General features: G+C 40.5%; 1 protein-coding gene across 3 annotated transcripts in view; it reads left to right on the top strand.

The window, feature by feature from the left end:
• SAAL1 (serum amyloid A like 1) overlaps positions 1–20,964 on the top strand; it is a 46,359-nt gene extending 25,395 nt beyond the window's left edge. The window contains exons 12-13 of one of the 3 annotated variants that reach the window (XM_032240905.1): positions 591–663; positions 20,810–20,964. In XM_032240905.1, the coding sequence (XP_032096796.1) occupies positions 591–663; positions 20,810–20,820 (84 nt within the window). In that variant the 3' untranslated portion in view covers positions 20,821–20,964. Of the gene's footprint in view, positions 1–590; positions 2,074–20,809 lie in introns of those variants that run through there. The other 2 variants (XM_032240903.1, XM_032240904.1) reach the window with 2 other exon arrangements.
• The last annotated feature ends 3,479 nt before the right edge of the window (positions 20,965–24,443 follow it).

Raw genomic sequence — 24,443 nt, 5'->3', positions numbered from 1 at the left:
TCAAACCTCAGCATCATGTAATATACCTTTGTAACAAAACCTTTGTAACAAATGCACAATTTAGACATTTAGACTCTTCTGAGCCTAAAATAAAAGTTAAAAAGATGACTACTGGAAAATTCATAATACTATTGAGAGTAACAATTTTAAGAGGAAAAAATCAGCTCTAAATTTATAATACTCCTTTCTGTTATGAAAGGATATAGATAGCATATATATTAAGCCAAAGTGAGATTCTTAGGAATAGTCAGTAGGTTTATATGGTTCTTCAAATTATATCACATTTCCTACCATTAGAAGCAGATTTCAAAATAGGAAATTTTCTAGGAAAACAAAGGACAGAATGTGGGAACAGACCGTAAAGAATAGGCAGGGGGAGAAGTACTAGGTCAAAAGTAAAACAGAATGGAAGCATAGTCATTTCCTGGAGAACATTTTAGAAGACTGCTTAGGAAGTACTTTTACTGTCATCTGAAGATCTGCCAGCATTTCTTTTCCATTGGACCATTTAGAAACCACAGGTAGAGTAATCAGTACTTTAAACCACGTTTTTCTCTGTTGTGTTTGATTTTTTTTTGTTTGATTCACAGGTGGAAGATTTTATTAAAATCCTACATGAAGTTGATAAGGCCCTTGCTGATGACTTGGAAAAAAGCTTCCCAGGTTTGAAGGTTCAGACTTAAAAACTGAATTGGAGTTATTTCTGTACAAGAAATAAACTTTATTTTTCTCACTGAGAGTTGAAATTGACTTATTGGGAATATTAGTCAAAGCCCCTATTAGACCATAATTGTCTGGTATTACATTTGTGCCCTTCTTCTCTCCTAATCTTGTCTCACTTTTTTTAACTTTGGAATCTGGAGTTTCACCACTGTCACCCCTATTTTTATATTATGTAATATTTATCTTCCTCAGTTGAGGAAAGGAAAAATGTTAAGCTTATCGTTGAGGTTCGTTTTAGGATATATGAGAGATTTGAGGATTTTCTTCATGGCTGTTAATTTTTTAAGTGAGAATTATGTCTTTGTATCCACTATAAGGATATTCAGCCGCAGTAACAGAAACCCCCCCCCAGTAGCAGCTGAATCTGACGTCTTTCAGGAACCTTATGCAAAAAGTCCACATGAAATAAGGTGACTCCTTTCACCCTTCATGCAGTCTGCCATGTAGACCTTTGTGTTCATGCTTATTGTCTTGTGATTAAGGGGGCTGGGCCTTTATCCACATTCAGGAAGGAAAAGGGAGAAAGAAGCGGCTTTTTCCTACCAAGTCTTTATGTGTGTTTTAACAAAGCCAGCTTTCTAAACCTCAATTTTGGTACAGCCCCTTCCCAATTTATATCAGAGTTTTTTGGCTTTAAAGTGTTTGTCTTGCCTCATACTTTATTTTCTTTCCTTGAGAGATTTTTGCTCATAAAACATAGAATAATCTTATTGGTAAGAGATAATATGATTTCCAGTTGGGAGGTAGTTTTATTGTTCGAAATGTCACTGCTGAAAAGAATTGGAACATAAAAGTAAAATCTTACCGGTGAAATCTCACTGGTAGTTTTATATATATTATACTGTATGTATATTTGCATGTCCTCAGTGCTGACCTTATTGGTAGGCTGAATTGACTGTATTCAACCTGAGATTTCAAAAACACTGATGAAATCACTCCTATGTGCTAGCTGATACGAAAATTCCACTCTTTTTTTTTAAGTTTAAGATGCAAATACTGAGTAAGAATACTCGAGGTTATTAGTTGTGTTTACCTCAGTGCACATGAACTTCATATTTTTTTTTTTTCTGAGAGCATGTTTTAAAAGGGGAAGCACAAGGACCTTATGTACCTGAAGGAGTATTGCACCAAATGGTAAGTTACAGAGGGAGAAAGAGAAAGAGGATAGTAGTGGGAAGGCTGGGAGTGTCCAATTTATTTTCCGCTCACATTTCTGCCTTGGACCCGTAGTGTTTACTTTGTTACTTCTTTATTATTAACATGAGTTTTGGTACATATTTTCATAATATTTTGGTATGTTTGAAAACATCCCATATCTATAAATTATGATACTTTTTTTAAGGGACCAGTATTAAATCATTTTTAATGCTACATGATCTGAAGAATTCACTCACAAAATTAAGTTCTTGAATCAGTTGCAGTGATATTTTGAAATGGTGCTTCCTCCAGGACCATAAATATGAAATTTCATACACAATTGAAATTATACACACAAATGGACACTTATTTTTTTCCCTATACTTTTTTGCAGGGGAGAGGAAAAATGCAAAATGATCTTGAGTTAGCATTTGTTATTGAGTTTGATAATTCAAGACCTAAACCACTAAGAAAGAAGACATGGTCTCTTTCCACTTTTTTTTTTTTTTTTAAAGATATTTTATCCCCTACAGAAAATAGGATATAGCTAAACTGTTGTTTTCTTGGTAGGTTCATCTTTCTAGATCAAAAGACTTTTCCCACTCTATCTTTAACATTTCCTATTGCCTTTCTTGAATTAGTTACTAAATAATTTTGGTATGTAAGTGGGAGAAAGTTTAAGAGCCACCTCTGAGCCTGATGTACTGTTTTTTTTTTGGTGGAACACATGTAGAAACTGACTATAAGCATTAAAAAAACCTGTTAGGGGTTCAGAAAATCTTAAGTACATGAAATACTGAACACCATCATCTGTTCTTGAGACTGGGCAATAGTGATGCTGCGTCTGAGCTAGCTTTGAAGCTGATAATCTATGACTCCAGTATTCTATTTCTTCAACTAATATTCTTGTTTAACTAATATTCTTTACAACCTAATCAATAGCCTTTTTTTAAAAAAAAAATAGGTTCATATTAACTTAGGACTGGATTATTTATTCTACTTGAGCATGTGTTCTTTTACCACTTTGCAACTTTAATTTCCTCCATGCTCCTGTCAGAAGTTTTAAGAAAGGGGAAATAGGTAAATGCCCCTCTTAACCATACCATGTTTTACCATATTTTTCTTTCCTTTTTGACATACGGGTCTCACTATATTGCTGCTAAGACTGGTTTCAAACCCCTGTGCCCAAGAAGTCCTGCCTCAGCATTGTGAGTAGAATATTTTTGTTGCTGGTTTGGAATCCAATCTAAGAACCATTATTAAAAGTTATATATTTATAGTAAAATAGTATGATGTCTTTGATTTGCTTCAAAATAGTCTGGGGCAAAGGGAAAGAAGTAGGTTAATGGAGTAGGTGAAACAAGACTGGCCATCAGTTGGAGTTGCTGAAGCTGGGTGACAGTTACACAGGGTTCTATTATACCGTTTTGTTTGTTTGTTTAGAGTCAGGGTCTTGCTCTGTTGTTCAGGCCAGATGGAGTGGCACACTCATAGGTTACTGCAGCCTTAAACTCCTGGGCTAAAGTGATCCTTCCACTTCAGCCTCCCAAATAGCTTGGACTGGGTGCATGCCACCATGCCCAGCTAACATTTATCTATTCATTTTTATTTTATTTTATTTTGAGACAGAGTCTGATTCTGTTGCCCAGGCTGGATTCCTGTGATGTGATCTCGGCTCACTGCAATCTCTGCCTCCCAGATTCAAGAGATTCTCCTGTCTCAGCTTCCTGAGTAGCTGGGGTTGCAGGCGCACACCACCACACCTGGCTAATTTTTGTATTTTTAGCAGAGACGGGGTTTCACCATGCTGGCCAGGCTGGTCTCAAACTCCCGACCTCAGGTGATCCTCCTGCCTTGGCCTCCAAAAGGCCAGGGATTACAGGTGTGAGCCACCGCACCTGGCCTATTTATTTATTTTGTAGAAATGGGTTCTCACTATGTTTCCCAGACTGGTCTTGAATTTCTGGCCTCAAACAATTATCCTGTCTCAGCCTCCTGAAGTGCTGGGATTGCAGGATACCACACCTGGCCTTCCTGTAATAGGTTTATAAAAGCAAATAAATCATACACAATTTAAACTTTAATTTGACTATGAAAGATGCTTGTTCCTTTTATGTCATTGGACTAGTCAAACCTACAAGAGCCTGGGCCAATGTAGTGTTGAGTCTCGTGGGGCAGTCCAGACCTCAGTCAGCAACCAAAAAAAAAAAGGTGAGCCTGGAAGCCTGAGGGCACCTTGTGGTGGATGCTGCTAGCCTTTCACTTACCTCTAATAATATTTGTTCATCAACCTGACTGCTTTGTATTTCTGTGTAGAATGCAAAATCTTTTACATTGCTAAGCTTTTATAATGTATCTTAGATAATTTCCATGAAGTCACATTTGCTTTAATTCAATTTTATACAACCCAGGGAACATCTGTAATATAAAAGCCAGAAAACCTCCATGAGTTCACATTTCACAGCCAAAGATTTTGTAGTATCAGGTTGCTCCTTCTACCATGATTATTGTACCCATGTGATTGCCCTTTCTTAACAACTGTGTTTTCCCTGGACATTTGCAAGATTCTATAATGTAGTAACATTGTGGAGCAGAGTATTCTCATTTTATCCTAATTCATGCCTCAGGGCTCTGGCAAGGATCACAATTGTGGGAGAAGGCCATGCCACACTGAAACCAGAGCTGGAGGGGAGAGGATCTGTACCAAAAGAGGTGGCATCAGGGTCTGAGTCCCTGTCTCACCTGGCTTCCTTATTTCAGTTTCTTCTTTCTTAGGACTTCAGCTTGTATGTGGACATCAAGAACATACCAGCCTCTCTTTTTTGGGGGTGTGTTCTCCCAGCTTAATCACTATTCTCTTGGCGTTTCTTTAAATTTGTGAGAAAGAAATTCTTGCCTAGTTACTAGTCTTTTCATATTAAGCAGTTGTGGGTCATCTGTGGTTTGGCTACTTTGGGCTAAGTGTGCAACCCAACACAGTCAACTAAAGTTGAAATTAAAATGAGTGTGATGCAAAATTTACCCAAGGACACAAGGGTATGGTAGACAGCAGACTTAATTTCCTGTTAGAGATGGTCACTATTTATTGAGGGTTTTACTATGTGTCAGACGCTATAAAGGTCTTTAGGTATATTATTTAATTTTGCAATAATCCCATAAGGTAATTGTCACCGTTTTAATAGATGGAGAAATGAAGATTCAGAGTGGTAAAATAACTTGCTGAAAGTTAATTAGGTCGTAAGTAGCTGACCCAGGGCTTGGATCTGGACCTGTCTAGCCTAATGAATATTCTTTTAGCCACTATACTGTACTTGCTTTCCATGGAGAGGCATGGACTGGATCATGAAGGTGTTGGTACATCATGTGGAAGAGACAGCTGGGCACTCTGCTTATCCATGCTCCTTTCTCCAGAATTGCCCCTGGACTGCCCACATTCTTCCCATGGTTACAGCATATGGTTTAATAAGGGAGTGACAGCTAACCCAAATGGGCAACTCAGGTTGGCTCAAGGACACTGGACTCTAGACCAGGTAGTTTACAAGGCTGAGGGCACTATTTGGTGGGGCAGTCAGTCATATTTATCATCCACTATGTACCAGGTATTCTAAGCACTAGGAAGACAGCAGTAAACAAAACAGACAAAATCTGTGTAGTAGAAATATAGTGGACAAAGCAGACAAAAATCTTGCCCTAATGGGCCTGGCATTCCAGAGTCATATGTAAGAGGAACAGAGGAAGAAGGTGGTCTGCATAGAGGCCATACATCCTGTAGCAGATTGGATCTTATTCTCGATTCTTCACCTCTGTGTATCTGTGCCCTTGCCATGGCTTCTCAGTGGATGGAATGTACTTCCCTGTTCGTTGGCTTTGAGCTTGACCAAGTCACTTGCTTTGGCCAATAGAATGTTAATGGTACTGATGTAAGCGGAGTACTTGTAGCAGTTTGCTTGTGCTCCTGTCAGTTACCATGAGAAGAACATGCCCTGGGTAGCCATTGACATGGAGGATGAGAAACATGGAGCAAACCTAAACCCAATCTGCAGCCTGGGCTGCGTGTGGTAGCTTGCACTTGCAGTCCCAGCTACTTGGGAAGCTGAGGCAGAAGGATTGCTTGAACCCTGGAGTTCAAGGCTGCAGTCAGCTATAATTGTGTCACTGCACTTCCGGATAGGTGACAGAGAAAGACCCCATCCTGCAAAAAACTTTTTTTTTTTTTTTTAAATCTGCAGCCTGAGTTGCGTAACCTAGCTGAGTTGCAGGCAACCTCCAGATCTGTCATTAGTAGCTAAATGCTTATTGTTTTGAATCATTGAATCTTGGGGTAGTTTGTTAACACATCATTATTGAAGTAATGACTCACTGAAACAGCATGAAAGAAAAGTTGCCTTATCAGCTGCTCTCCAGCTTCATGTCAGAGTCTCATGGGTTCCTGCAGTAATTCCTGCTTTAGGTTGTCTGTAAGATAGATATGCCCAAATTCCTATAGTAAACTTATACTAAATTCTACTTGGGACATGATCATTTGCGTTCCCATCTTTAAAAAAAAATGGCACCAGGAATAGTGTAATAAGTGACAGATGGAGAAAATGTGAAACTGTGGGGTTAGAGAGGGGTAGGATGCAGGGTAGTGAAAGTTCCCCAATTCTGGATAAGACACAAGCTGTCCATGATATAAGGTTCTGAAGAGCCAACTGATTGATTTCTTATGTGCTGTTGAGATCTAAACCACATGCCTCATAGGGCTGAGGAGGATTTTTTGTAAAATCTCATGGCAAAGGGAAATTCTCTGATCCTCAGTGGCACATCACCATGCTGAATGTGACTTTGAAGGCAGTGAGAAGCCCTTAAAGTGTCATGATCACTGAAAGCCTTCTGAAGGAGGGGCTTGATACACAGAGGTTTAGCAGTACACGCAACTGGATTTGGGTATTGATTTGAAGCAAGGGAGAGTGGGAAGTTAAATCCAGAATTCTGGCTTAGGCAACTGAATAGATGATGGCATCATTTATTGTGATAGGGAAGTAACCCAGGAAGAGTTGCAGGTAAAGGTGGGTACAAGATATGTTCAATTTTGAATACTCGTTGGACATCCACATGTAGGTGTCCCATTTCTATAGACCTGGAACTCTGTGAGTGAGTGGGCTAGAGATACAGGTTTAGGACTTAGGACAAAGCTCCAAGGAAGACAAACATTTAAAGGCCTAACAATGTCAACCAAAGAGACAGGTTGTACAGGGAGACATTGAACTAAATTGGAAGAGATTTACAGCTTATAAGTGACAGTTCACAAGGAAATAGCACATTTGAAGTTGAACTCCAAATCTGTTCTCACCTCTGAACATGGCTGCTCCACCTAGGGCTCAGGAAAAATAGCTCCATGTAATGAATTGGCACTGGACACTCAAAATCATAGCCTTCTACAGGAAGGAATATGTATATATATATATATATGAATATAGGAAATATCCTATAAGGAACTTACATTTCACATCCATGTTTGACCAAGCAGGTATGGCAAAATGGGAAGCATATTTTTTGAAAATGGAAACAACACATTGGATATGAAATATGATTTTGATTATGTTAAAATATATAGAATATTGAACAGAAATAGATCATATCAAACAGAAATAGAACACACATTAGTGGTGAAAACCAAAAGAAAAGCATTGATCCAAGTGATCAAGGGCCAGTATGACCTTGACCAAGTCAGTCAGCCTTTCTGAGCATACTCGGACCTATAGAATAGAGATAATATTATTACCTACCCTGCAGGATTATTTTAAGTGTTAATGTGATTTTTTTAAATACTGGAAATTGTAAAGGCCTGTACAAATCTCACATTAAGTAGCTTCCAAACATGAATGTTTTGTTCCAGGGAAATCCATTTTTAAGTGGGGGTGGCCTTACCAAAATGATGTTTGATGTTGGTTAAAATGAATTGGCTGATAACTTCTTAGGTTTTCTTGAATGAAATCTGAAAACTCTCAAAACTCTGAAAATTCTACAACCACGTTTATTTTTCACTAGAGCTAAACTAAGTGAAGATGTGCCATGCTTGATTTCATTGCAAATCTGATTTGTACTAGAATATCAAGAACTCTTACTGTATACTTTGTGCTGCCTCTAAATACCTTTCCTTGTGAAATGGTTTTAAATTAACTTTTTTTTTTTTTTTTTTTTTTTTCTGAGATGGAGTCTTGCTCTGTCACCCCAGGCTGGAATGCAGTGGTGTGATCTCGGTTCACTGCAACCTCTACCTCCCAGGTTCAAGCGATTCTCCTGCCTCAGCCTCCTTAGTAGCTGGGATTACAGGCACCTGCTACCATGCCTAGCTAATTTTTGTATTTTTTGTAGAGATGGGGTTTTACCATGTTGGCCAAGCTGGTCTTGAACTCCTGACCTAAAGTAACTCACCCACCTTGGCCTCCCAAAGTGCTGGGATTACAGGCATGAGCCACCTTGACGGCCTAAATTACCTTTTAAACACCAGCTTCCTGTGTTCCACTGCCAAGGCTACAGCCCGTATTTATAAAAACTTTTTTGCTTGCTAGAACACCTCATAATTACATACTGACCTTGTATCAATATTGAGCTTGTTGTCCTGCAGGCTGTTTAGAGGTTGAGGGCTTACCAGACCATCTGCCAAATGCTGCCATTGGAAATACTTTTCTCTATTACCGTAATAAAATCACTAAAATCATTTCCTGTTCCAAGTCCTTGTTCAGATCTTCTATCTACTGTCAATAAGAGGATATTAAAATACTCAGAAAAGTCCACATATCCTTTTCATCTTGGTCCACAGTGTAGCACATGGCTTTATGTTTTAGTGTTGGAAATAATAAATAATCAGTGACGTCAACCCTGTTGTAATAAAAGAAGGCTGCTTATTAAACTCCCTCTCTCCAGCTGTTTTTCCTTTGACATCACGGGATCTGTTTATAATGACATTTATGGGTTTTCCCCCTTACCATTCAGGCTTTATATGATTACAAGAGAAAGTAAAGTTCTGTGAACAGTCCCCTCACAGAAATGACACCTTCCTGCTCAAGCCCAGTGTACATGCAGGCTCCAACAACAGGATAGTGGGAAGAAAGAACAAAGAGGCTTTCTGTTCCCTTGGAGAAGTTTGACTTCTTGAAGTATGGGCTTGCTTCCAGGAAGCAGTATATCTTGAAAGCAGTTGGTGGGTAGGGATTGTATATGTTATTAACAGCCCACAATTCAAGCAAATGCATATACTATGGCTTTATTATGTAGCTCAACATAGGGTGGTGTAGTTTTGTTTTGAGTGATGCCTGTTGAACCCAAACCATTTGAGGAATTTGGCATCTCTGGCAATTCATTCTTTTTGGGGGCTGTATTTGGGAAGGCTGATGGCATTTGTAAATCTATGAGTGTGCTTTCTTCAAAATGCAACTGGTGTTGGACTTTTCTTACCTGTACCTTACCTGCTACCAATCGGCAGCAATTTTGGGAGGAACCTCCTAAATCCTTTAACACTGTCCCCTGCCCCTCATCACAGAGAAGTCTGTACTCTGTTGTCATTGGAAGAAAAAAAAGTTGTTGATGTGGACCCTGGAACAAAATCTCTAAATTAAATTCTCTAATTTCTTTTTATATTTATTTTTGGTTTGAACAAACCAGATAACTGTTCTGTTTGTCCTAAGTAACCTCTAGAGATTATTTTCATTTCTGTGATTGTGGTGTTCAATATTCAAAGCAATTTGGAGACGACTTCTTCCAAATGCACCCCTTTGCTTGTTGCTCACATCAAGTGATATCTGACTCGTCTTTAAAGATCCAAATTTCACAATTTTGGATGAGCCTTGAGTGATCTGAAAATGTTAGATTTTTCTCTTTCAGTCTATTTGAACGTGCTTTAATGTGATTTGGCTATTTCTTTAGAGCAACTAGGAAAAATGCTCAATTTCCCAGAACAAGTCACAAAGTACTCAAGGATTATTTCATGTTCCTAGGAAGTTGCCTACTTCCTAAAAGGTGCACCCTAAGCATTTGTGACTCCAAGGGAAACCAGGAGGATCAGGCTGCAGAAACCCTTCGGAGGAACGTGCCAACTGCTCCGTAACCATGAGCCAGCTCTCCTTTGATGGAGAGATTAATAGTTTCCTTAATTGTATCATCCTGGTTGTTCTGGGTCCAGAGTTTACTCAGACTTGAAAGACATTGAAATTAATTGAAAAAGAAAAAAAAAAAAAACTCTTCCTCTCTTATTTCCCCTCTAAGCCTCTCATCTAGAGAAATGACGAGAAAGAGATTCAAGGGTTTGTTGCCAATAGAGGCCAAAATATTTATTTTGAAATTGTAGTTAAAAAGAACCAGAAGATAGCAATTGGATGGTGGGGAGGAGGTAGATATGGGTAAAGGGTTACAGCTGTGCCTAAATAATTTCAAAAACCAAAACACAGGGCAGTGGAGCCAGTGTACATGTGGAGAGTTGTCCCGGGGAGTGGACGTCAGTCCAGGAAACAAGTGCAAAAGGAGCAGAAGAGGAGTGATTGTTAGCAGAAGAATTGGATTGGTTGAGTGCTTTTTACCTGTGCCTATTTCTAATACAGAGGAACTACTATGAGCGTATTTGCTGTACCGTGGAGTTTGGGAATACTTATCTTTGGCTAAAATCTTTTTTTTTTTTTTTTTTTCTGGCTCTAAAATTTGAGCTCATTTATTTCCTTTCAGAGCCCCTATCATCACTCTTGACCAGTTCTCTCAACCTACACTCCAGTAAGGTTGCTGTTGGACCTTGGAGAATTTCAATGGGAGGATGGTGCGGCCCTCCGTGGGAGAAATGGGGTGTTAATAGAGCATAGGTTCTATTGAGAGTGTCATATCTTCAGTCGAAGATGAACTTCCAATATGTAATCACCAAGTGCTTTGTTGAAGTTTATTGAACCAGTAAGAGAGAGACTGAATTGTAGATTAACACTTCTCATTCATTCATTCCAAAGTATGTTGTGATTTGAACCTGTCGTGTGTTAAGCGCTGGGTTTAGTTAGTGGGACTAAGGAGGTGACAGTTCTAGATAGGAGGAAGACAAGGGGGCTAGTTAATAGCTGTTCATTCCATTGGTTTCTGAAAGTTCAAGGTCCATGTTGGTTCTCCTGAAGCTATGTACTTTCACTCCAGTGAAATCCAACCTCCTTATATGCTGGTCAGAGATATGGGGCTCTCTTGAGGATTACACAACTGTAAGAGATGTATGTATTTAGTGAGTGAATGTCTCCCTGCCTTGTATATGCAGGCTCAACAGCACCCTTCCACCATTGCCCACCCTCCATGACAATTAAAGACAGCAGGTAAAGACTTCCACCCACTCCTCTTTTGGGACTTAACAAGGAAATCACCACTCAGGCCTCGTTCATTTCAATCCAGGGCTTGGCCATATCCGACCTGTAGAGGGAGGTTCTCAGTTTTAGCTTTCCTGTGCTTCCTGAGGTTCCCATGCAATATCAATGCTGAATTGAGAGCTGGTGGACATGCCAACACACTGGCGTGGCAGGGAACGATTGTGCCACAGCAGAAACTGGAGGAATGATGTATATGTGAGAGGCTCAAAGGTTTGTTGCCAGTGGGAACTGTGATGAGGCCTACTCACTCAGGGAGTACTGTGGAGCGTTACCCAGGCCAAGAAAAACAAAATCCTTAACTTATACTAGCTTCATGACATAGCCTCACACAACAGTGAGGCTACCAGCACCTTGGAAATCAAGAGGCTAGAGTTGGAACCTACCGTGAGGTATCATAGGTATACCTCTCTTTCATAAAGTTGGACAGTGTCTTAGAGGAAGTTATTTAAGCACCGGATCTTTTTTTTTTTTTTTTTTTTTAATAAAGACTGGGCAATTTTTTTTTTTTTTTTTTTTTGAGATTGAGACTTACTCTGTCACCCAGGCTGAAGTGTAGTGACGCAATCTCAGCTCACTGTAGCTTCGACCTCCTGGGTTCAAGCAATTCTCCCACCCTAGCCTCTCAAATAGCTGGGATTACAGGTACCTGCCACCATGCCCCGCTAAGGACTGGACAGTTCTTAAAGGGTCTGTTTACATTATTGGACCAGAGTAAATTGAAACTGAATTGGGTCTTTGATCTATTAATTTTCCTGCTACTAAGAGATGGGGGCTCCAGAGAAACAGCAGGTTTTTCACGGACAAAATGAAGCTGTTACCTTTCTCTCTGCATCCGAGTAACAGTATAAGTTGAATTTTGAGACCCAGACCCTGCAATATGGAGAAGAGTAGGAGGAGATGAAGTTGCTGAAGTTATGGTAAATAAGATAGATAAGTAAGGTAGATAAGAATCCTTAGAGACTTTTGGAATCTATATAGTTAGATATACTCAATATTCCTCCACATATATAGATCTATTTTCAGGAAAACAAAGAGCAGGATGGTATATTTCAGTAGGCTTGCAGACTGACTTCTTTTATATCCAGAATCCACAGGGAGCACCCAATATGTATGGTGGAGCCATGAAGCATATCTATCCTGGGGTAAGCCCAAAGTACTTATTTAAAATGCTGACACAGCCAGTGTGGCCAACATGGTGAAACTCTGTCTCTGCTAAAAATACAAAAATTAGCCAGGTGTGGTGGCAGGCACCTGTAATCCCAGCTACTTGGGAGGCTGAGGCAGGAGAATCACTTGAAACTGGAAGGTGGAAGTTGCAGTGAGCCAAGATCAGGCCACTGCACTCCAGCCTGGGAGATAAGAGTGAAACTCCATCTCAAAAAAAAAAAAAAAAAATTGCTGACACATCTAAAGAGAAAGATAAACTGGAATTCCAAATCCACTCTACAACCCATCTCCAATGTGAAACAGGAGACACTGCCTAACGTGCTCATTTTTACATTCAGCAAGTGTTTGCTGATGGCCAGCTCCATGTCAGGCACAGCACTAAATGCTGGGGGATACAGTGCTTGGTATATGGCAATTGCTCCACAGATGTTAGTTAAATAAGTGAATGAACACTATGCTCCCTAGCTGGAGGCAGACTTACCTCAATAAGGCTTAACCCTAAGGTAGTGGTTCCCAAATTTTGATGCACATTGGAATCACCACAGGGTCTTTAAAAATGCCAGTGCTTGGTTTCTACCCCCAGACATTCTGATTTAATTAATATGGCGTGCAAACTGGGCGCCAAGACTTTTTAAAGCTCCCCAAATGGTTCTACTGTATGACAAAGTGTAGGAACCATGAGTTTAATGGCCCCTCACTTGGTCACGTGGTCTCCTTCCACAACTCTGGGAGGTGCCTAGCAATTTTGAATGTGAAATTCTATATTATTTTTTATTGAACAAGGCCCCCAACTTGAATGATTTTCAGGTGCCACAAAATCTGAATCTGCCTTTCCCCATCCTCGAGGCAGTCTTAGTCCAGTCAGCTGGTTGCTTAGCACAAGCTTTTCAGAAGTGTAATTTGGCTGAAGATGCAGATTAGCAGCCGTCTTATGGCTACCATCACATGACAGCTAAACCATTACAAGGAACAGATGTCATTCTTTGTGGTTTGTCTCTTATTTTTTGGTCCATGACCTTAACAGGGATTTTTGCATGCTTTCAGAGGGAACTCCAGTGTGGAATGGAAGCATTGGTTGCTACAAGTGCAAGGTTCTGTTATTGAGTTTGTTTGTTTGTGAGATGGAGTTTTGCTTTTGTCACCCAGGCTGGAGTGCAATGGCATGATCTTGACTCACTGCAACCTCTTGCTCGCGGGTTCAAGTGATTCTCCTGCCTCAGCCTCCCGAGTAGCTGGGGTTACAGGTGCCTGCCACTATGCCCAGCTAATTTTTGTATTTATTAGTAGAAATGGGGTTTCACCATGTTGGCTAGGCTGGTCTTAAACTCCTGACCTCAGGTAATCTGCCTGCCTCTATCTCCCAAAGTGCTGGGATTACAGACATGAGCCACTGCATCCAGCCTTTTTTTGTATTTGCTATAAAGATGGGGTTTCCCCATGTTTGCCCAGGCTAGCCTCAAACTCCTGAGCTAAAGTGATCTGCTTGCCTTGGCCTCCCACAGTACTGGAATTACAGGCATGAGCCTTGTGCCTGGCCTGAATTTTGTGTTATATTGATTGGGTTTCATGGTCAGCATAAAATTTTTGCCTTCATAGCATTTCCAGCACAAGGCCTTTGCAAGAAATGCACCATGGTCCTTTTCTGTGTCGCTGGAGTTCTCTGCCTCACCGTTCCCCTACCCTTCCTGGAAGAGTTTTCTGGTGACACTTATGAGGCTGATTCAAAGCTCTACAAAATTTATTCAATGATTTTATTACTGCAGCAAACAATACTGATTTCTGCTGTACACGTAGGCCCGTTGGCAGACGGGATGGTCTGTGCAACTTCCTCTTCTGTGCCTTTGGCCAGGTGTACACCTGGAAATATGTCTCTGTGACTCACTGGAGTGAGCAAACACACAGCTTGAAGGAGAGAAAAGGGAGCTCACTGTGCAGGAGCTGACGCCAGGCTCAGCAATGTTTGGAAGTGGCTGAACTTGCTAAGCAGCTGGCTGTGTTGCATTTACTCATATCATCTACAAAGTAGAGGCTGCTCTGGGGTTCTCTGAGGTTTCTTTTTCCTGGCCAGGCTTGTCGTGAGTCCTGGCCCCTTCGGTATGTAAGACACTTCCTCAGCAGGTCACATCCATGTCATGTGCACATCCGATTATCAGTGGCTTTGTTGCCCACTGAGCAAAATGGACCCTCCCCATCCAAGTAACCAAAAAAAAAAGGCAGTTTAAGGTCATGGCTGCTGCTCTCTGTAGGGAGGGCCTGGGCTTTATTGATTACTTTCTACCACAATGGAGCCTGTAAAGTCTTCTAATATCTGGTACCCATGAGGAGGTGCCCCTGATTAGCCTCTTCCGGGGTGGGGTACGGGGCATTAATGCTATGTAGATAGGATTTTCCCAAAGATGAGAGGAAGCTCTCTCCTTCTGTTTCATTTGGAACCCCAGGTGCGGCATTCCTTGTCTCTCCACATGGTGTATTTTCTTCTTTTAACTCTCCCAGATGGTCACATTTGGATTCTCTCAGAGTCTTCCTGATTTCCATGAAAGCTTGGCCACACTACCTTAAGCTCAGTTGGAGAAACCAACAAGGGAGATTAATCATCATGTTTGCTCATTTCCCCCGATGTAGACTCATCATACCCTTTCGTAAAAGCTTCAGAGATCGTTAATTTGACAAATGGTACTCGCTTTGCTTTCTGCAGTCCCAACAAATGCTGTTTAACTTGTGGGAGAAAAGGCTAGTGGCACTATATGAGCAGGGTAATAATGCCTCTTTGAACAACACAAAGCAAACATTAAGACAGCAGATGCTGAGGGAAAGCAAGTATACCCAAGCAACGGGGCCTATTTCCCCAAGCACAGTTGATTCTCATGCTAGAATATAGTGTTCCTCATCCCCAAAATTGGAGTAGCCAGCACTTCCTAATAATCCGGACCATTCTATGTTTTTATATTAATGGCATTTTTGCACAGTTTACTTTATTAACTTAAGCAGAAATGTTGCATGGTACAACTCCAGGGGGCACCATTCACTCTGTCTTTAATGTAAATCATGTGTCATAGTCTTAGAATGTCTTGGCTCTTCCAGATGGTATTGGGTGCTTTCATAATTTGTCACTAAAGGATTAGGAGGTTTCTGTATGACTCAGAACTCAAAGTTAATGAAGTCCTAAAAACCTGAAGGAACTGAAAAATGAAATATATCCTTTGGGTTCCTTAATCTACTTTTTGAAATGTTGTGGTACATTGAGGTAAAATGTTTCCTAGGGTAAGTGAGGCCTTAGATTCTGTTCCCCCTCTGTCACTTACTTTGTGACTTTTGGCAAGCTATTATGCATAGCAAATGAAAGGCTTTGTCATGATCAATACCTGTTGGGCCATTTTGCTCAAGGCATTTGAAATGGCCGCAAGCCAACAATTCACGAGGTAATGTGTTGAAGCAGAGATGTTCAAGTGATAAATAGGGTTTCCAATTGTAATTTTTTTTTTTTTTTTTTGGAGACGGAGTTTCGCTCGTTACCCAGGCTGGAGTGCAATGGCGCAATCTCGGCTCACTGCAACCTCCGCCTCCTGGGTTCAGGCAATTCTCCTGCCTCAGCCTCCTGAGTGGCTGGGATTACAGGCACGCACCACCATGCCCAGCTAATTTTTTGTATTTTTTAGTAGAGACAGGGTTTCACCGTGTTGACCAGGATGATCTCGATCTCTTGACCTCATGATCCACCCGCCTCGGCCTCCCAAAGTGCTGGGATTACAGGCTTGAGCCACCGCGCCCGGCCTCCAATTGTAATTTTTAAAAGTGTCATTGAGAATTGAAGGGGACTTGGAATGAAATTTGTGTAATGCTGTGTGTAAACAGACTTGTACACCACTCTTCCCCTAAAGCCATTTGGGTGTTACCTGTTATGAGAGCTCGCTGAAGATGTCATGTTGTGAAGATTACTATGCTTTTTGTAGGGAGATTTGGTAGATCTGGATCTTGAGGACTCAAGAGATTATGTCCTGGCCTAACCTCTCTCCTCCGTCCCTTTGCCTCATCAAATTAATTTCAATTTGAACATAGATAGAATGCCATATGGCTTCTAACATCTGAGGTCTTGAAGGAGCAGCCTCTGTTTCATACACGTGGATGCAAAAATGGAGCTTTGACCTTCCTGATTAAGGATGACAGAGAGCATTTTGTTTTTGTTATCATGTCTTGAATTTCTCTCACATTTCACATAGATTTTCTTTTTTCTTTTTTTTTTGAGACACAGTCTCAATCTGTTGCCCCGGCTGGAGTGCAGTGGCACGATCCCTGCTCACTGCAACCTCTGCTTCGTGGGTTTAAGTGATTTTCGTGCCTCAGCCTTCCAAGTAGTTGGACTACAGGTGCCCACCACCATGCCCAGCTTCATTTTTGTATTCATATATTCCTTCTCAATAAGTGTGTATTGGATAGTTACTTATTAAGAGTCTTCTCTGTAATAGGCACTATGCTGGATCCTGCCCTAGTGGTGAAAGGCACAGTTCTTGCCCTGAAAGAGTTTATGGCCAAGGAGAGAAACAAAGGAACAAATACAATGTCATAGACAGAAGTAAGCTTAAGGAGCATTCCCATGGCAACTGTGGTTTCTAGGAAATGGTTGTAGCTTGTGACAGGGATCTCCTTTGAGTAAATTATAAGATCTAAGCTAAGCATGTACATATTCATTCACTGGAGTTCAAATCACATTTCCTCTTAGAAGAGGTAGTATGATGAGTAAAACAGCACAGGGCTGAGAGAGAGAACAGGTGGTTTCTAGTTCATGTTATGCCATTTACAAGCCATGTAACTTTAGATAAGTTACTGAAACATCTGGGTCTCAGTTATTTTAATGACCAAAGTAAACAATATAAATAAAAGTACTTTGTAAAATTTAAAGCACTATATACATTTTAGAGATTGATATCAGAAAAAAACCTTCAGTTTGCTGTATGCACACAATATATAGCTGAATAATAGTAAGCACAACTTTTACTTTAGGCCTAATTTTTTCCCTGAAAGGACATTTTTCTTAACCATACACATAAATTACATTGTAATGTCCAAAACTATTCTTTTTACCTAAATTTCCAGTCACAAGACAACTAGCATGCATTTTAAACTCAGTTTGTATATTAGCATGGTATTACAATCTCTACGGATCAACCTAAGAATGATTTTGGAGAGAATGATTTTTCCTGAGGTGTGCATATTGTGGCAAGTCAACACTTTGCTTTGATTACTGCACACAAAAAGGAAAGTTCTCTCTACTTTTCATATACCACACACTCATATTTTGTTTACTTTTTAAATGACTCAACACTAACAATTCAGTATGACTTTTACTATCTTAGAAGTATAACATCTTGGGATTATAACTTTTAAAAAATAATTGCACAGATCATGAATGCTCATGTTCCTTTCCAAACCCTGGTAAGATACTTGGATTGGGGGTTAAAACATGTATTAAATGTTCCTCTCTGTGATATTATACTTCGTTGAAATTTATTGAGGTACCATAAAGAAAGTAAAGAGGAAGGAAACTTGTAATTACTGAGTACTTATTGTGTGGTAGGACCTGATCTAGGGAATTGACATACATGTATTATCTCATTAACACAATTCTCACAAGGGAGATAATATTATATCTATATTTTTTGGATGAAGAAAGGTTTAGAGAAGTTAAAAAATTTGCTGGTGCTCACACGGGTAGTAAGTAGAAGAGTTGGAATTTGAATTCATATTTGTCTGATAATAAAGCCCTCCCTCATTTTTACCTAAAAACGGTTCCTTTTCTACATCTATAATACATGAACATTGAACTGCCATCATGTAAAATGCTGTACCAGTTTTACTTACCTTCCCAAGGCAAGATATGAAATGACAAAGACAGCAAGACTCTAGAATGGAAACACTTGGACATATGAGCATTTCGAAGTATAATACTCATGCGATCTTTCTGGAAAAAAGATATTCAAGGACTTACTTCAAGAAAATAAAAAGTATATTCACGGTATAGAAAAACAGTAACTTATGGGTAAAAAATCTATGGTTTAATAAAAAAGGAGTCAAGCTTCAGGTAGGATGGTTCCAGGTACCTAAGCCATGCCTTAGGCCCTGGTTTCTCTTCATCTTTCACTAGATACCACGCTGGCGTCACCCTCAATAAGCCTTCTTCACTAGATGACTTCTGCGAACTTCAGGCTTTTATCCCCCAAAGTTAAAGATAAGAAAGAGAAACTATCTTCTAAATTGCAAACAGAAGTCTTGGGCCTGATTCTTACTGGTCCAAATTGGGTCATGTGCTCATTGTTGAACCAATTAATCTGGCCAAAAGCTATTGATCCTCTCATCGGCCAGTCCAGAGTCCTGCACCTGTGCTAGAAATGGGGGAGAGGGCAGGAGGAGTAGAAGTAGGTTCAACCAAAGCAAATGGACTGAGACTGAGAAAGAAGAAAACCACAGTTTTTTCAACAGAAGAAAAGGGAATAGATGCAGCGCACTAAAAACAGTAACGTCCAGTGACAACGGTCAATAATAATCTAATTGAACATCTAAAAATAACTGTAAGAGGTGGGGCACGGTGACTCACGCCTGTAATCCCAGCACTTTGGGAGGCTGAAGCAGCTGGATCACCTGAGGTCAGGAGTTCAAAACAGCTTGGCCAACATTGTGAAATCCTGTCTCTACTAAAAATACAAAACAATTAGCTGGGCATGGTGGCCAGCACCTATAATCCCAGCTAGTTGGGAGGCTGAGGCAGGAGAATTGCTTGAACCCAAAAGGCAGAGGTTTCAGTGAGCTGAAATCATGCCACTGCACTCCAGCCTGGGCAACAGAATGAGACTCCGTCTCAAATAAACAAACAAAACCTATAAGAGTATAATTGGATTGTTTGTAACACGAAGGATAAATGCTTGAGGGGATGGATATGCCATTTTCCATTATGTGATTATTACACTTTTCATGCCTTATTAAAATATCTCATGTACTCCATAAATACACCTACTATGTACCTACAAAAATATAAAAGTTAAAAAACCCCTGTAATGCCCTCTACAAACACTGAACTGACAAACCAGGAAAATTGTTAGTAAAGATCAAATAATCACTAATGGGGTTAATGTAATATTTGATGGTAATTGTTAAATGTTAATGTATTAACAACTTGTAAATAAAATTCCAGATGCTTTTAACACATATTTGAGGCTCAGTAAATATTTGTTGAATGAACAAATGAGACATTGGACGGTTTAGGGGTGGGGGAGGCAAGGGAAAAGAGAAGTAAGAGCATTCCAAAGCCTTGTCTTGTTAAGGAGAGAGGTTGTAAATACCGAGTAATCTTGCTGTTGATAGGAATATATACATTTAAATATGTTTGTTAATCATTTGAGGATAATCACTATTGCACTAGGAAAAAGATGTAGAATTTCTAAACCACTGGATTTTTAAAAAAGGACCAGAGAAAATTGGATCAAGCCAGCAAAGGTCAGATTGAGAAAGAAAAAGAAAGAAATCAAAATACATTTTAAGACTCAAAACACCAGTAATATGAATGGGATAGATGACATTATTAAAAGATAAATATTCTGTTTGGAGACAATTCAGTTTTGTTTTTACAAGGGACAAACTTAAAACAACACAATAAAGGCAAGGATAAAAATTAAGTAATGACAAAATAGAAAGCAGAAATTGCAAAACAAAGAACAGAATCAAGGGGAAAAACATTAAAAAGACACTTGGGATAGTTTATAAGTGACACAATAAGATGTAACCATAAACTTTAAAATAAACAATAAGACCAACTAAATATGTTAAGCAAATTTTGTTAGACATACCAAGAGTAATTATTTTAAAAATTGTAGGAAAGTTAAACTCGTCTCTCAGAAATGGAAAGCTAAGTAAAAGAAAAATAGTAATAGGAACATAGAGGATATGAATAACATTTTACCTACTGTTGATTTTATATATTTGTTTTTTAAAAATCAAATCTGGCACTTACTATGTGCCAAGCAGTATTTTAAATGCTTCATAAATATGAACTCATTTAATCCTCATAATAATCCTATGAGACAAATTTTACAGATTGAGAAACCAAGGCATGGAAAAATGAAATAACTTGCTTGAAGTCACACAACCAAGTAAATGGCAGGACTGCATTTGGCTCCACAGTTCATGCTCTTAATTCCTATACTGTAAGTGCACACATATATTGACCTTTGTACTCTATGATAAAGACTATTTGGGCTCTCTATGTTTGGTTTTTATCTTCTTCTTGAGCTTATGGGAAGATTATGTTTAACAACCCTCTTGTAGTAAGAAAGAGTGAAGTGATTAGTGATAGCCAATGAGTTAAATGTCAAAGCATTTAAAAGCTGGTATTTCATCTCAAAACTCTCTTCTTTTTTTGGTGACAGCCATGGATTAAGATGGCAGAGCCACAAGATGGAAATTTCCTGCACACAGAGAACCACATGGAGAGGAGTTGCCCTGGAGAGTATGTTGAACTTAGGGTGAAAGTGAAATAAGCCTTTATTATGTTAACATAATAAAGGAGAATTTGTCATTGCAAGTGTGTTTGCTCTATCCTGATTGTTACATACCCCAAAATGGAAATGTTACATTCTTTTCAAATTAAATGGAACATCCAGATAATTAGATGATGTCATAAGTCACAAATAGCTTTTCCAGTCATCCAGAAGCTCCTGTATATGCTCTTTCTCAATCACGGCTCCTGCGTTTCCCCAAAACAAACCACTATCCTGATTTTTATAAAAGTCATTTATTTTTAAAAAGTGCCGTTATTTTTTTCAGGCGCATTTTCAGATGATATGATTATACACCTGGGAAGTCAAGAGACTTACCTGACTGGCCTAATAGAACCAATGAGTTCAGCAAGATAAGCTCTGCTCCTAAAATCACTCTTACTTTCCTTATTTCCTCTGCCCTACTAGAACATCCTCTTTCTAGGTTGCTTACTTTAAAAAAGCAAACACAAACCAAAAAACCCCTCCCTTTACCCCACATTTCTCTCCATTTTTCTGCTCCCCTTTACGATGAAACTCCCGAAAGATCTCTGTGACCTAATCTCATCTCTGCCCCTGTAAACTGGATTCCCTCCACCCTATACCACTGAAATTGCTCATCAAGGATCCCAGTGCTGTCTCTGATGCTGAATCTATTGGGTACATGTTTGTCCTCAACTTGAAGTGGCATTCAAGGTAACTGATGAATCCTTCCTTCTTAAGCCACGTTCTCCTCTTGGTTTCTGTAACATTACATTCACCTTAGTTTTGTCCCTCCTTGCTGTCCACTCTGAAGGACCTCTGAAACTTGATGTGCTCCAGGGTCCAGTACTGGCCTCTTTTCTTGTCTCTCTGTATATTCTCTCTGTAAGAAATTTCATCCAGTCTCTCTAGCTCTGTCACTCAGGTTGGGGTGTAGTGGCATAATTATGGCTCACTGCAGCCTCAAACTCCTGGGCTCCAGTGATCTTCCCGCCTCATTCTCCAGAGTACCTGGGACTGCCATGCCTCCCTAACTTTTTAAAATTTTGTATAGAAAGAGTCTCACTTTGTTGCCTAGACTGATCTTGAACTTCTGGGCTCAGATAATCCTCCCACCTCAGCCTCCCAAAGTACTGGGATTATGGGCATGACCCACCCTGGCCAGCCTGTGTAGTATCTTTATAATATGATCGTTATGCAGTGACCTCTACATTTATATCTGCAGCCTCTTTCTGAATTTTAGAGCTCTATTTAACGCCTACATGACATCTTCATTTGGATAGCTAGGAGGCATCTGAAATTTAACAAGTCCAAAAACAAACTTGATTTTCTCCTCCCTGCAAAGCCTGCTCTTTGTCTTCCCAGTCCTCGTCTTTGTAAGTGGAACGGCAACCTACCCAATTGCCAAGTAAAAAGCCTAGGAGTCATTCTTGACCCCTTTCCCTTACCATCCCCTTATCCTGCCATCAGCTGAATCCTAGTGACTCCATCTCTCAAGCATGTGCTCAGTTGGTCCTCCATTCTCCTCATCTCCACTCTACACTTGAACTTAGCCAAGAGGCCGAGAAGTGATTCCTCATCTCCACTCTACCTCCGCATCCATCACTGTATCTCAGCCAGAACCCTTCAGTAGCCATTCAACCCATCTCCCTGCTTCCACACTTACTCGTTGCCTCACAACTAATCTCCATCTGTCTGGCTTAGAACTTGGAAGAAAGAGAAGGGTGTGATTTTGGGACCCCCTTGAACTCCAGCCTAAAAGCTTGATTTGACTTTATAAAAACAAATTTTAAAAGTTTTGAGATATGAGACATCTGAAATGACATTAAAGGCAAACGAAAGGCTTGGATGACAGTGCTGCATACTGCAGACAGTTCATATCCCTATATCGAGCATTGAGCAGTGAAATAAGTTCACATGTGAACGAATGTCTGAAAAGATGCTTTGCTTTGTTAATAATTAGAAAAATACTAATTGAAAAATTAGATACTGATTTGTGCTATTGAGATTGTCTAATATTAAGGCAATTAAGAACACCCTCTGTTGACAAGGACGAGGATGTTGTTTTATTTTCTTTTGAATAGGAATGGAGAAAAGAGTCTCTTATACTGTGTTACATATACAGCCCTTTGCGGTAGTAGCTAATCGACTGACTGCTCAACCAATGAATACCTATTTCAGTTTTTTTGCTTCTGTGTCGTGTTGTTCACAATAGCAGGTTACATGATTTTTTGCTAATGTAGAATGCTTCTCTGCTTGCAGCTTAAAAAATATTTTTAACTTAGAAGGACACTGAACACTTCTCTTCTAAAAAGTTCAACTGTTGCTCTGCCTCAAGGAACAGGGGAAGGCACCACGAGAATAATGAGGCAGGACTGGGCTATTAACAGCCCAGAAGCACAGAGAGGTGTGGGAGGTGGGGGGTTCCTGCTTTGGTCTCCAACAGGCGAGACGCATTGCAGTCCTGTAGCAGATCATTATGTCGATAACAGACGTTATCTTGGTTTGGAGGGAATGTCCACCTCTGGATTGTTCAATGTTAGTCAGACTTCTGATGGCCTAACATTTACTTAATTAAAACACCAGTCAGATACACGCAGAGATTGAGGCGTGCGAGTCTCGGGGCGCAGGCGGGCGCGACTGCCAGCAGCGTGCCGGGCTCAGGTGTCCTGCCCAGCAGTGCGTCCTTAGGCCCGGAAACGCGGTAGAATGACTCTCTGCCTTTCATGAGAAAAGGGTACCGTTGGTGTTAGCTCGTCAGAGCGTTGCTTTACAAACAAAATGCATATGTATTTGGTTTGTATGCTCTCCCCAGTCTGCCAGGAGGACGCCCGCCCGCCGGGCCTTCCTTCTCATTGGCCGCTGCCCGGCTGCCCCCGGCGCCCATTGGCTCGCTCCGACGCCCGCTTCTATAAGAGGCCGGCAGCGCTGGACCGCGGGCAGACCCAGCTTGCAGCTAGCGACGCTCGAGGTGAGTGAGGCGGCCCGTTCCGCGGGCACCCGGGACCACTGTCAAGGCTTTGGCGGCGTCGGCAGGCGCGGGGCTGGGCAGAGTCACCCTCCTGGGAGGTAAATTGGTGGTCTTGCGGAGTCAGATTTGGGAGGTCGGATTTGTACCCCTGCGGGCACTTACTCTTCTTTCCTCCACGCTCTTTGTGGAGAGAAGACAGTTTTTGAGGGCCTCCGGTGTGCCAGGTAAAGACTCTTTGCACATAATCAGATTTCACCTTCACAACAAACGCTGATAGATCTTTCTTGAGTCTCCAGATGAGGAAACAGGGGTTCAGAGTCGAACCCAAGTCTGTGTGACTTCTCTAAGTTGGCAGAAACACAAACATTTTCTTACTTCTCTTCTTCTCCATCAAGGGGCAATATCCCTTTTTGTTCTTCTCCCATAAAGGGAAGCCTCCCTTAGACAGCCCCGCACCAAAGAAGAGGGAGTTTCAGATACAAAGCGTCTCAGCATCGCACTTCCCCTCATCACCACCATCCCAACAGATGGTGAGGAAGGAGCTTGTTGCAAGGTCGCAACTGGCAAAAAGGA

Source organism: Sapajus apella, unplaced genomic scaffold (assembly GCF_009761245.1).
Source record: "Sapajus apella isolate SASKATOON/1434 unplaced genomic scaffold, GSC_monkey_1.0 scaffold47, whole genome shotgun sequence".
NCBI classification, from domain to species: Eukaryota; Metazoa; Chordata; class Mammalia; order Primates; family Cebidae; genus Sapajus; species Sapajus apella.
Note: the sequence above shows the minus strand (reverse complement) of the source record. Positions and strands in the feature narration are given on the sequence as shown.